The sequence below is a fragment of the Pagrus pagrus genome (genome assembly GCF_965226575.1).
Source record: "Pagrus pagrus genome assembly, chromosome: 23".
NCBI classification, from domain to species: Eukaryota; Metazoa; Chordata; class Actinopteri; order Spariformes; family Sparidae; genus Pagrus; species Pagrus pagrus.
This window is the reverse complement of record NC_140205.1, coordinates 17,981,677-17,995,624: the sequence shown is the minus strand read 5'-3', so window position 1 is coordinate 17,995,624 and position 13,948 is coordinate 17,981,677. Positions and strand designations below refer to the sequence as shown.

The window sequence follows — 13,948 nt, the reverse complement described above, 5'->3', positions numbered from 1 at the left end:
ACAATCCAGAGACAGAAACAGAACAACAGGAACAACAGAAACAACAGGAACGTGATGGAAAAGAGAGATTTTGAGATGAGTGATTATTGGGAATGCTGTGATTAAAAAACCTAAATATATACATATATTTACTGTTTGACAGTTTTACTCTTGTTTAGTTTTTACGACTAGGCGTTGTCCAATGTGTGACTTCTGGCCCTAACAGCACCCTCTCTGTGCTCCGGGACCTCCTGATTTACAAATTAAGCGCTGGCTTTAACACGCAAACAACTGTAGCATGTAATCTTACAAACAAACCAGCAATTGTCCATCACTGAAAAAAAATCTCTGCTTGTGGGCATGTGTGTCCTGACTGAATGAGCTGTTATGGTTATTAGAAAATGAAAGTCAAGTCTGTGCCGGGTCAACAAAAAGCCTTGGGACAAAGAAAAAACATTCAGACTTCATTCAGTGCTCTTCTGTGCTCATATTCATGCATATATGTTGAGGTACACTGGTTTGACTTTTCAGCCTGAACAATGAGGAAGTAGTTTTTGTGATGAAAAAGGGTAAAATACAACTTTAAAGTCATTAATGCTTATGTCTTTGACTTTTTTTGTTTGCAGTCTTTCACACACCACAGAATATCCCCTCTCCTATGATTAAGTGTGAGTCATGTTTTTCATTCCCTCGGGCAAAAGAAAAAGCTTGTCTCTGTTCTAGATGTTACAAGTGCCCCCACCCCTCTCCATCACGTGAACTCTCCTTTTATTCTTTTCAGGAATTCGAAGCTGTACAAAAAAGCAGAGATGAGATGTTAAATGAGATTTTTCCCCCGACCCTCCTCCACAGAATTTATCCTGCGCTGTGCGAGCAGCGTGCCGGGAGGCACAGAGACTGCCAGCCTGATCTGCTATTGATCAGGCTGTGTTTGTTCGCTGCTGACGTACCTTTGAAAAATCTGCTGGGCCTCGTGTTTGACTGGAAACCAGAAGGTTGAAAGTTCTTTAGAACTCCATGCCCCCGTTATGTAACGGCAGTGTGTAGGAAACCAGCAGGGAAAAAAACCCCACAGAAAACTCTGCTGTATGTGAATAACGATCATACGGAACACACAGAGATCATGCTGGTCAAAAGTGTATGTGTAGGTATAATGTTTATTATAATTACTGAAAGAAACAACAGTCTGGGAAATATGCTTTCACTCGCATGTCTGTATGTTAAAGGTGCAATATGTAAGAATTGGCCATGTCTGAGTTCATACTCCCAACCAATAGGGGCAGCATATCACCAGAGTAACTGCTAACTGCTGCTAACTGGATTCTGTTTATACATCAAAAGCTACTGTTAGCTTGTTAGCTCAGTGAGCCGTGCCGCTGGCCAGACTACTGGGGGAGTGTCTGTGTTTTCTTCACTGCTAGCAGATGTAAGAGTGGTATTGTTGTCATCTAGCCTAGCTCTCTCTAGCAGAGAGAGAATAAAGGAAGAAGTGATAAAGTCACTGCAGGTCTGAACCACGCCGAGCTGCTCACCTCCCCGTGCTCTGATCACAGTGTAAACAGGTCTGGGAAATAAGAGTGACGTGTCCCGGAAAAACTGATCCATGGTCATTATGTTTACGTAGCCCAGTGACAATCATAACAACAACTGACTACACCATTTGCAAAGCGGAGGCTGTTGGCAGTCCCAGAATCCCAGACTGAGAGGCACTTTGTTAATTCAGTAGAGTACTGCATTTGATGTAATTAAAAGCAGACAAATGTTAATGATAATTGCCTTTTTTTTTTGTGACTTTGTAGCATTTGTTTTCCTTATTATTTCAAATACACCACAAATACCTTAAAGGTGCGCTCTGTAGTTTTATGCCTAAACATACTTAATAAACAAACTCTCTTTGTTTTCATGACTGAATAAAGTGAATAAACAAACTGAAAACAATTTCATACTGTTTTGATTTGTGTGTTTTTGGCGGACCCTGCCACGTTTCTAGCTTCAAACAGTGTTCTGGGACCTTATTTTCCTCTCAAAAATAGGGATTTATGAAAACCTCTGGACGGTACTGTAGGAGTTCAGTTAAAGTTTAATGTTCATTATTGCCTTCAGGCTGAACTAATAAGCCAAAATGTGACTTAACGTAACATGAATGAAACTTTAATACATGACCTGAGTTACGTCAGGTGACTATTTAACAATGACAACAACAACTCCCATGATCCAACGCTGCTTGTCTTTTATTGTCATTGTTTTGACTGAGAAACCCTGGTGGCAGAAACTATACTGTGTTTAAGTTGTCAGTGGAATCTTTAAAAGTAAAACATCATTTTGACACTGAATACAGAAACCCTCAAAGAAAACTGTCTGAGGTGAAACATTCCAAAGGTTTACCCTGATGTGTTTGGAAGAAGAAAGACAAAATGTACAGCTGTGTTTGGCCCCGTCATCCCGCCGGAGACTCAGAGCTCAGACACCTGCCAGCCCAGAGCTGAGCCGAGCTGGTTCAGCAGTCTGCAGGTCCTCGTGGAGCAGAAGGAGCGCCAGAGAGGGAAAGATGCTCTGTCTTCTCCTGTCAGGGGGTCATAACTGAGCAGCACCAAGCCTCTGCCTGAAAACTGACAATTATTCATGAAATCATTTTAATGTCAATCAAGCAAAAAAATCCTTTCATGACCGTAGTTTCTGTATCTTTAGTATCTTTAATTGTTTACATTGTTTACACAGGCTCTTTCACTCATCAGTGATATCAGATCTACTGTTTTTCTACTCTGACCTGTGGAAGTTAAAGTCTGAAGCTAAATCATGGGAACAAAACCATGATACTTAATAACACGCTCTCCCTCTGTCCGTCTGCAGATGTTTAATGAGAACATGATTATGAGTAGCTGTAACATGAGTGACAGCTGCTGGTTGTTGAGCGCCTCCTGCTGTCCTGAAACACGACTGCATGCGGCTGCAAGGCTCAGGAAAATGCTGGGTAATACCTGATGACAGCTGGTTGGTTGTTTTAATGATGTTGACAGCTTCCACCACTAGAGGGCAACATTGCTGAGAAGATTGCTGTGATACCTTTGACTGTTAGGTTCATCTGCCAGCATCACACAGAGCCAGTTAAAAGGTCAGAGGTCACAGGGTACAGAGAGTAGATGCAACAAAATCTCCTAAGACGATGTATGACAGAGAAGAAGTGCATTTTTTAATGTCATCTCTCACTATGACACTTGAAAAATGTGTGTTTTCTAGAGGGAGATTGGAGTAAAAGTGTACAAGATAAAGACAAAACAGAAATAATACGAATCCAATTTAAATTTAAGATATATTTGTCCTCCGGCAGGGTTTGACCTCGGGGGTCAAGTGGCCATCGGGTTCTCCCACTGGAAGAGTCCTTTCCCAGCAAGCAGCCAGAATCTCCCCAGTCCGGACTGCGTTCGCTCCGAGGCCTCAGCCGTCCCGCCCAGCAGCGAGCATCTCGAGCCGGTGTCCTGCCCGGCGTCGCTGTCCATCACCCCGATGCCCACCCTCAGTGCCAGTCAGGAGACGCTCTGCGACAGCAGCACCAGTATGTAGAGTGAAGCACAGTAAATACTACAATCGCTGAATTTACTGGTGCAGCAGATTGACATTAATATAGTGACATGTTTTTCAAAACAGCTCCTACTAGTCAGAATGTTTCATATTGTCAGTGTGGCCCTTTGGCATAAAGATAATATATACATACGATACTGCAGATGTTTAAACAGTCTGGAGGTTGCAGTAAGCCAAAGTAAGGAAGGAAGGAAGAAAGACATTAGAGCTTGAAAATTAATCAAAATAATAGCTGCAATCTTTTGCTAAAGGTAAGATGTTTGACAAACAGCATTATGATGAAGTACTGTAGCGCTGCAGAGATCCTGACCTACAAATCTTGCTCTCCTTTGTTCGGTACAGCCCCCACACATGTTAGATCATCATGATTTCAATAGATTTTTCAGTGGAAATGAAAATTGTGAAGTAAAAATGATCATTCACACTAACACAATATGATGTTTTTACTATATCGTGCAGCCCTAGAGGAAATGGCCGTGTCCAATGTGTCTGAAAACTGTGTTGGACAATTCAAACAGATATATTATAGCATAGTATAGTTACTGAGTTGTACTACAAAGAATTGAACTTCCTGGGAAAATGTTGCTCCAAGACCATCATTGCAACTGACTATCACCTTTTTAGTCATGTCATTGCTTTGCAACTTAGGACAAAGACCAGTTAACCTTTCTAACACGTGGTTAACATTGTGAAATCGTCTATTTTAACCCAAACCATGTTTTCCTAAATTAACTGAGACATTTTTTGGGCCAAAGTATTCTTGTTATTGAAAGTAAACTGCAACGAAACACTGAAGAAAAGTGATATAATAAGTAAACTTAATGTAAAAATAAAAATTGACCAGTATAATAATAATGTGTTCCAGTGGGATACAAACCCAGAGTCTAGTGTTGAAGTTAAGCCCACTTCAGCTAAGACCAAGTCGTGACCAAGAGAAGAGGCTATTGACATTGAGACAAGATCAAGACTTTGAGGGAGAGACTGAGTCAAGACCAACACCAGTGTGAGTCCCACGCTGCAAGATACACAATAAAATGTGTAATATGCCAACAATACGCTCTCCTCAAATTCATCTGAAAGATCCACATTCCCATTAAAACACAAAGAACATTCATCTTCATTCACTGCTTTTATTGCCATATTTACAGTATATGCGTGTATGTATAAATGTACCTAAGATATGTCTTGATAAAATAATCAAAAACATTGTAGAGGTGAATTTTATGTGTTTTACTTTGTTTCATATGAGCAACAAATGCATACAAACAAACCCTAAGTACATGGAATCAGTGTGACCATCTTCATTCAACACTCCTTGTGTTTTACCATCCACACAAATTTATACAATTTTTGTGCAAGCATCAGATTTTCAGGGTATCGTTTGTCCTCCAATACAAGAACATCATTCAGTGAAAACTGTATCAAATAATTATTCAGTGCAGTGATATACCTGCTGTTGTGGTCTTGGTTTGTCTTGAAATAAAGTGCTATAGTACTTGAGAGTAGACCGAGACTCTCAAATACTACGACACTTCCAGAGTCCTGGGTGAGACTCCTGTTCTCAATCCATTCAGCCACATTGGCGTGCTTTAGATGTGGATTTTGTCGCCTATTCTCAAATTGAAACGATGGTCCTAAAGCAGCATCAAGCAGCATCATGATGCTCCACCACCCCTACACTGTGATACCAGATACACGTCTGGGAGACACCCTCTTCATTTGTGACACACAGACTGTTTAAGCCTCGTATTAAAGCAGCTTCGGCTGAATTAAGGAATGCACCACTTACACTGAATGTGATTTATGAAAGGATCTCTTCAGGTCAACAACACACAGGATGAATGATTACAGTTACCGCTGAATTTTTCAACATATTTAAGGCCATTTTATTGTTGTTTTAACAAAAATAAAAACGTGAACGTATCCTTTAATACGTGTGTGTGTGCTGTGGTGTGTCTGTGTGCCCTTGAGTCTCCATCAGAGGATCATGCTGACACTGTCATCAGTGCCAACTGTCATTGTTTTGGGCTACAGCAACACTGACACAGCCGGCCCCTCTTCTCTGACTGGCCGCTTCCAGAGCAGCTCGCCCTCCGATTGGCTGCCGGGGGGAGGCTGATTAAGAATGCCGATGAGCGGCACGCACCTCCTCTCTCCCTCTCTCTTCCCCTCACTGTAAACATCCTGCTCATGCTTGTGTTTTTCTCTCCAGAGAAGATCTTTGACAGCTTCTGTGAGCGTCTCTGCTGCCTGCTCGTAGCATCTCTGCTCTGACTGACGCGTCTCTGCGTGTGTGTGTGTGTGTGTGTGTTTGCATGTACAGCTATGTTGGATCGACAGATGCGGTGATGAGGAGGATGGAGTAAAAAAAAAGTGGTGATGCTTTTTTTTTCCCTCGTGGGACGTCGCGTTTGTTTGTTTTCCTCAGCGAGGTCATTTGCACGCTGGGGCCGGGGGGGAGGAGGGGTGACCGCTGTGGGGGTGAGTGTGTGAGTGTGTGGGGAAGAGTCTTCTGGCTGTTCTGGCGTCTGCTGCGGCTGTTGAGAAGCCTCCCCCCTCCCCTCCTCCTCCTCCTCCTCTCTCCCTCTTCCCCTCCGAGGGGTGAAGCAGCCTCTGTACCTCTCTCCACCTTCACACGGTGAGTGTCGTCAAGTTGTCTCGAAGCGAGGGCAGCTTGTTCTCCACAGCCGATGATGTGTTTTTTTTTTTGCTGCAGTGCTCTCTCTCTCATGTGTTGCCGTGTCCTCCTCACACTCCTCTCCACGCTGCTTCACCTCTTTGCACGCAGTTCCCTGTGGCCATTCAAGCATTTGACCTTCACACACACACACACACGTTCTCATTTTCCCTCTAAGCCGTCCCCTGTACATGTTTTCATTCATACACTCTCCATCCTCCATGATGCATCAGTTGTAGTACACAGAAATGGGTCATGCCTCTGTGAGGAGTGTGTGTGTGTGTGTGTGTGCTGTGACCGTGCCATCCAGCCACCAGCAGCAGGTACCAGGCACAAAACCCCCACTTCATGCACCCACCCTCCCACCCGTCCATCCTAGGGCACGATGGGTGCATCCGGATGGAACGACCAATTCTTCCTCACAAGTGACTGACACCTGATCCCCCTGGAAACACATCACACACCCCCACCCACCACCTCCCATCCTTCTTCTCCGTCTCCCCTGCAATCTTTTATTCTCCTCTCAGTGTGAGCTGTCATCTCCAGGTTGCCTTGGTTATGCAAGGAGCCACGTTGTTATGGAGTGTTTTTTTATTGCTTTTTTCTTTTAGCCGAGGTTTTGATCGTCTCAGAAACTTTCATCGTTACAAAAACTTAAAGGGCAGAGATGAAATGAGCGCTGGCTTTAATCATTAAATAAGCCGATGATGAAATAACGACCGAAACCAACCAATCATTCAGATATCATCTCCTGCTGCTCGCAGTGCAGCACTGCGGGCTAACTGCGTGAGAACATAACAGCCGAACCAAATGCACTTTAAAGGGACGCTCCAGTGATTTAGTGTCGCATTAAAAGTCAGGTCCTTGTGAGAAGCAGATTGTGCAACAGAGGAAGATATCCCGACTTTTTGTCACTAGTAAAAAACACTCTGTGGCGTCTTTTGTCAGATCTCTGCTGCCTGCTGAGTCTTTGGAACTGAAAATGTTTTCGTGTTAATAAAAGTCTCCAAAGCAAAGCCAAGATAACTGTGATGACATCATCAGGGTTAATGTCTAAAGGTGTGTTCAGAAAGAACTCATTACTCGCATAAATTGTTTGTATAGTCCATGTTTAGTGCACTATTGGCTGGATGTGTGTCTTTGTGTGTTTTTAAGGCTGCAATGGTTAACTGATTATTTGCTTGGTTGTAAACTGTTAAATTGATCACCAATTATTTTGATAACCAACTCATTGATGTGACTCATTTATTTTAAGTCAAAAATCGCTGATTCCAGCTTTTAAATGTGAATATGTTTCTTGTTTCTGCACTCCTCTAAAATGGTAAAAGTTGGGTTTTGGATAACACAAGACAGTTCAGGATGTTATTTTGGAGTTTGGGAAACACTGATCAACATTTTTGGCACTTGGGTCTTCTACCTCTGCCACGGAGGTTCTGTTTGTTGTTGGTTTGTCAGCAGGATTGCACAAAAACTACTTGGAGGATGGGTCTCAGCCCAGAATAGACCCCATTAACCTTTGATGTGGATCCAGATAAAGGGACAGATCCAAGAATCTTTTCTCACCTTCTTTAACATTGCGATATGAGCGATATATCTCGTATCCATGAGTGACAGTACAGTTTGATACAGGGCTATCGAGTTTGATATTGGATTAGGCTTGATTGATATCCCTTTTTTTTGGACAGGTGGTAGTGAAGAGGCAGGGAATGGAACTGTGGACATTGGGCCTATGTGGCATGTGTAACCATTCGACGGTGTCTTTCTGTTGACTTTGTTTATAAGTGCGACGCCTCTAAAATTTGCCTCGCTTTCCGTCTGAGCTGGGGCTGCTCAGTTAATCGAAATATAATGAAATCACTGTATGGCTAAGTGCAATATCCAAATCCAAGAGGCTGTAATCTTTTTGGATAAAATGTTTGACGAAACAGCGTCACAATAAAGTGCTGTAGTTTGTAGAGATGTTTCAGTCTAAGGCAACATGTTTCTCCAAAAGATGTTGCATAATCAGGATTTAATAGTAGTTTTTTTTTTAGTTAAAATGGAAATTGTGGTGCAAAAATGATCATTTCCACCGATCATGAATCATAGCTGTCAAAATAATTGCAATCTGATTTTTTTCCCCCATATTGTCCAGCCCTGGTCCGAACACACAGTCATACTTTAGAAAGCTCCCTCCAGAGCCACAGAAGACAGAATACAACTGTAGCTTGAACAATGACAAGAAAAATAATCTTTAAGTATAAAAAACTGGCGGAGTGTCCCTTTAAAATCAAATGGGCTGACATATGTGATGTTGTCTAGAATGGGAAAGCAGAAACTAATTCAAAACTTATTTTTTAATAGTAATACACTTGATCTAATAGTAATTTAACACATTTAAATCAAGTGTGCGATCCCCTCATCAACTCAGTCATGTTTACCTTTCAGCATTAGTTATCTAACCCCACAGTCAGATGTTGACTGAGGAGGCAGAGACGGTTACAACCTGAAAACGAGTCGAGTGGTGCAAGATATGAAACGCTGATTAAAAATGTATCTGATACATTGAAAAGGCGTAACCTACTTACTTCTGCACACATGAATTTTCATGAGCTGCTTTGCTCCAAATACCGGAGGTCTTGATTCAGAACTACTGAGTGGAGGGGTGTAAATCTTTCATATGACGTACTGTCAACGAAAGGAGAATAACACTGACGCTGACATAAGGGGGTCAGCCGGATCATCTTACGAGAGAAGAGTCTGTTTGAACTGCAAAGAAACACAGTGAATAAATGAATTACAGAGGCACAGGCTTTGAGGTTTCCAACTGAACTGAACAAAATAATTCAAATCATCAAAATAATTAAACGGATTTGATCTGAATGCTGTAAAAAAACATGAGAGGAAGGGGGAAAACAAGATGATTTCTTCTGTGTTTACTGTTACTGAGATCTGAATAGAACAGTCTGCTGCACTCCCATGTGACCTCAGATGTGTCTTGGGTTACAGACGTGCCACAGGGCTGTTAAAAGTTTGATGGGTACATTGTTTGACTGGCCGCCGCCTTGGCAAAGCAGCGTGATGAAGCCTAATATGTAGCGTGTCAGTCCTCAGAGAGACAATATTTATAGTAAGCAGTCCTCTGTCCCTGTAATGAGACCGGTGTTGGTGCTGAGGAAACGCTGGCGGCGAGCGTGTTGAATACGGGGAGGTGAAGTTAAAAAGCTTATTACATACATGTACGTGTTAGAAGTGTGAATAACACTCTGAATAAGCTTCTTGGGTCAAGTATTTTAATTGCCAGGCTCTGCTTCATAAAAGTTTTCTCTTCTGGCATCGATCGAACCCCTAAAAACTCACAACCAACATTACATATTCAGAAGTTTTTCTCCCTTCATTAAATCGTCTTAGATGTAACTCTACACCTTTGACTTCATTTAGTACGCACGGATCTATGAACTATCTTGCCTCCAGCTCGAGCAGACCTGCTCACCTTCGACTCGGCTCATCTAACAGACAAACGGTAATTTCTGGCAGAAAGTCCTGAAGGAAAACTTGCACCAGTCTTGCAAACGCTACACCTGCAGATTTTGAGGGCAATCTTCATAACGAGATGCTTCCTTTGTGAACAACCTTAAAATCAATTGTTTCCATCAGAATTATCGTAATATCATCTAATTCATCGAAGATGTCCCCGTCAGCATTTGGGCTACAGCAACGCCCCCTGGAAATAGTATTTGCAAATTGGTCTAGCGATGCCAGGCTAAAACTTAGCTTCCAAAACTCAGATTCTCCTCTGATACCCCTTCTTTCTCCATATAGAGAGACCCACCCCATGAATTAACAAGACCGGCTCCTCAGCCGTATGACATGTAAAATCCTGGCTGTTCATAAATCCAGATTCATGTGGTCGTCCCTGTCCCTTTGGATAGCTGAGCACGGGGGAATGTTTACTGGCACTCTGAGTAAAGGCACAGGGACGCTGAGTACTGATTTTTCTTACCAGCACAAAATTTATCACCTTTCTATTAGCTGCATCCACCGGCACCAGTGTTCCGGAGCATCAGCGGCTGATTAAGAGCCGAGACGCTTCCCCAACCTCTATCTCTGTCCCCGCCACTACGGCTCAGCAAAAATTTTTTTAGCTGAGTCACCTTTAATGTCACAAACGAATATTCAGCATGCAGACCTCTAAGACAGCCACCCACCTCTGCTGAAGACTTCCCGCTCTCCAGAGATCTGAGAGTAAGAGATTCAGACCTGTTTAGATAGAGTGGATTTAAGCTGTTTTGCAAAGCTTTGAATAATTTCTTCCCCCCCAAAGGACTCAGTCTGGTTGACAAATAGGCCCAATTAGTGTGTGTGTTCCCAGAGAGAGTCTCTGTCTTTTCAAGTTCTCTCAAGGTTAATCCTCATGAAGGAGATAAAAGTAACTGAGCCGTCGTTTTCTCTTTCTTTCTGTGTGTGTGGGTCTTTGAGTTCCACATTTCTTTCTTTCTCCTATTATCTATTATATATTATCTCACTCTCTCTGTTACCACTTCTTGTTTTATATTTCCACCTTTTCTCCTTTATCTGTCAACAGCCCAGGGAAGAAGTTTGCAGTTGTGTGAATGTGTATCTCTGAACTTGTTTTGGCTTTAACTGCTAAAATGGACTTTGAGCTCAGAAGTTCATCTGTTGCACAAAGCTTTTATAGTTTTGCCCTGTCCTCAACAGCATTCATAGGTACTCTACGAGACCTTTCCAAACTAAAGAACATGGCTGCCAAAGCTAGCTTCAAGATGCTAACCTCCTGTGTTATTTGGACAGATGGATGTTTTACAAAGAACATTCGTCAATTACTGAACTGTAAACTTCTCACTTATTGTGAAGACTATTCACATTATTCAATCATTATTGTTCATAGTTTTGTTAAAGTTGCCCCGATCATTATTTTCATATCAACAATGGGTCCGATAACTGCGTGGTGTGAAAGGTGCTGCTCATAGTGATGAGCCCACAGAGCATTGTAGCTCCTTTAAGTTCATTGTTTTGGTTTTAAGGATCTCATCTTTTCTGTCATTGACTTTTTTCTCAGCTCTCATTAGCTTCATTTCCAGTCACAGCAGGTAGCTGTTGTAGTGCAAAGGCTCTGTTAAACTTTCTGTCTAGGCCCATCTGTTCAACAAGAAACAGCAGTTAGCATGTTAGCCAGCACTCAGCAGCTGTACCAATGTTTTCCAAATATGCTGATTTTATATATTATAAAGCTAAATTTTATTACATACAGTATATATAATGAGTTGGAGAGGGAATATCGGACTTACACTGGCCAGAAACATAACTTATAAAATGTTGCTCTGTGTCTGCTGGATGAGTAGCCTAAATAAGCCACTGTATGTATCTTTCATAAGGTGGAAATCTGTAAATGTTGTATTTAAACTTGTGGTCTGGCAAAAAAAATGAATTCATGTCTAAGTGGCTGGTATTTGGCTAGTTCATGGGCAAAACCATAAGTCTTTATCAAGGTAGTCACTGGGTTTGTGCCTAGGTTTACGGCTAGAAACAGTGTTAACATAGGAGAGAAGCTAATTTTCTCTGTTTTTATACCTTCTTTCTGTGAAATATATACGTTACGCAGCTAGCATGTGACCAATGTTAGCTAAGTATGCTGTTAAACTGTAGAAAAGGTGAATAAGTAGAGATGCCATCACTCAGTTAGCTGATTGGTTTATGTTAACATCCTGCGGCACACTGTGCAAACGGTCTACCCAGAATTTGCTGCAAAAGTTAGCATTTTGAAACAAACTCAAGGCATATTAAAAAGTGGAAGGAGGAGCGTCGCTAACAAATTGGAGACGATGACGTTTCCCATCGGAATTAATGGACTTTGGGTTGACTCGCACATGCGCATAGAGCTGTGAGAAAACGAAGCAGAAACGCTGGTCTAACACAGCCTTGCATAAAAAGGTGACTCCTTACATTCATGGGTAACCTCTAGTCCTCCAAGTCATGAATTCTGTTACAGAATTTTTTAACCTACTTGTAGAATGGAAGTTGTATAATATAATAAGGCAATAAGCTGCCTTAAATATGGAAAAGTTGTGGGCACAACACTTATGTTAATGGTGACAGCATAGAGCTAATGACATGCTGAGAGTTGTTGACAGTAAGTTTGTGTGTGAAATGGATTTGAAAGTAGTTTTCACAGTTTGACCACAATGCACTTATGCTCAATATGATGACTGTACTTGGCTAGTTGCTGACATTAGTTATCTCACTGTGAGCTCTTTTCCCTCAAGTCACCCACATCATGTTCCATGCTGTTCTTATTGTGACTTTACTATAAGAACAAGAAATACATCATTAGAAGGGACAGCAGGTAGTACGAGAGACTTACATAATCTAAAAAGGCATCTTAACATGAGGAAATAATGTGTAATGAAGATGTGTAAAAAGGTTGTCTGTGTCTTACAGGTGTGAGTTTATCTCTACATGGGTCTGAGCCCCAGTGGCGGAGCCTCCACCGACGCAGAGTCCCGCTGCAGCCCTCCGCCTCAGGCTACCAGGCAGCGGACAGACCACTCGCCTTCACCTCCTGCGGGAAGGCCGACATCATGGAGGAATCCTCGGCTGAAGTCCCGGACTCCAGCACTCAAGACGATGTGCCCCCCCTCGGTGAGACACTGCGGCACCGGGGCTTGAAATGTCTGAACACTACTCATACTTTCATTTGTTCGAATCAAACAATGGCCTATTAGTCCGTCAGTCATGTTCTTTTTCTGGCCTAGCCTGAACGTCAGCGTATCAGGCAGCAAATGATGCATGGTCTACATTTGAATTGGTTTTCCAAGAGGTTGGTTGAGACCAAAATAGAGCTAAAAGCAGAGTAAATATTGGACTTATATTTACAGGGTGGCCAGAAATACGACTGTAAATAAATGCTAGTATTTTCCTGTGTCTGTTAGGTGACTTAATATTCATTCAGCAGCCTGGTGTCTAACTTTCACTGTACTTTACTGTAATATTACTCTTATACACTCTGCTCATCTTCCCGCCAGCTGTGAAGGATGTTAATGTGCTGCTTGAGAGGGAAAGGTCAGAAGGCACCAGCACTCCGTCCAGAGACGACGACTCCACCCTGCTGAATCCAGGAACCCACAGCAGCATCCTCGAGGACAACACGAAGTCTGAATCAGGCCTCCCAGAGGTCAGTGGGGGATCTATATCTCTGAGCAGGAGTAGTTTGGATATCCTTCCTTGATAAATGATAGATAAGAAGTCATTTGACAGACTCTTCCTCTCAATGGCCGGTCACTGCTCTTTCCTTAATCTCTGTCTGTTGTCTGTCTCTCTGTCTGTTTTCAGGGGAGGAGTAAGTCCTGCGGCCTTTGCTTCAGCGATGGAAAGTGCCGCATCGACTACATCCTGGTTTACAGGAAGTCCAGCTCGCAGTCAGAGAAGAGGGAGATATTTGAGCGGAACGTCCGTGCAGAGGGCTTACAGATGGAGAAGGAGGTAAAGAGCAGAGACACCTGCTGTTTATTTCATTGTGATGACGAGAGACAAAGACTATTATCCTCGCCTTGCCTGTCTCATTTGATTAGTAAAACATTTGGAAGTGCTTTTGAAGGAAACACTTAATTGGATATAATTCCAAACTACTAAGGTGAAAGAGAATTAATAGATAATTATGTCTTGTCAAATCTTTTAGTGGGTTTTGTATTAAACAGTTAAATTATTTAGTATTCA

General features: G+C 42.3%; 1 protein-coding gene across 3 annotated transcripts in view; it reads left to right on the top strand.

Moving 5' to 3' along the window:
* LOC311252191 (anoctamin-4-like) overlaps positions 1-13,948 on the top strand; it is a 50,195-nt gene that overhangs the window by 10,013 nt on the left and 26,234 nt on the right. For 2 of the 3 annotated variants that reach the window (XM_084345141.1, XM_084345140.1), the window contains exons 3-6: positions 3,308-3,532; positions 12,674-12,874; positions 13,258-13,406; positions 13,565-13,714. In XM_084345141.1, the coding sequence (XP_084201267.1) occupies positions 3,308-3,532; positions 12,674-12,874; positions 13,258-13,406; positions 13,565-13,714 (725 nt within the window). Of the gene's footprint in view, positions 1-3,307; positions 3,533-5,731; positions 6,197-12,673; positions 12,875-13,257; positions 13,407-13,564; positions 13,715-13,948 lie in introns of those variants that run through there. The other variant, XM_084345142.1, reaches the window with a different exon arrangement.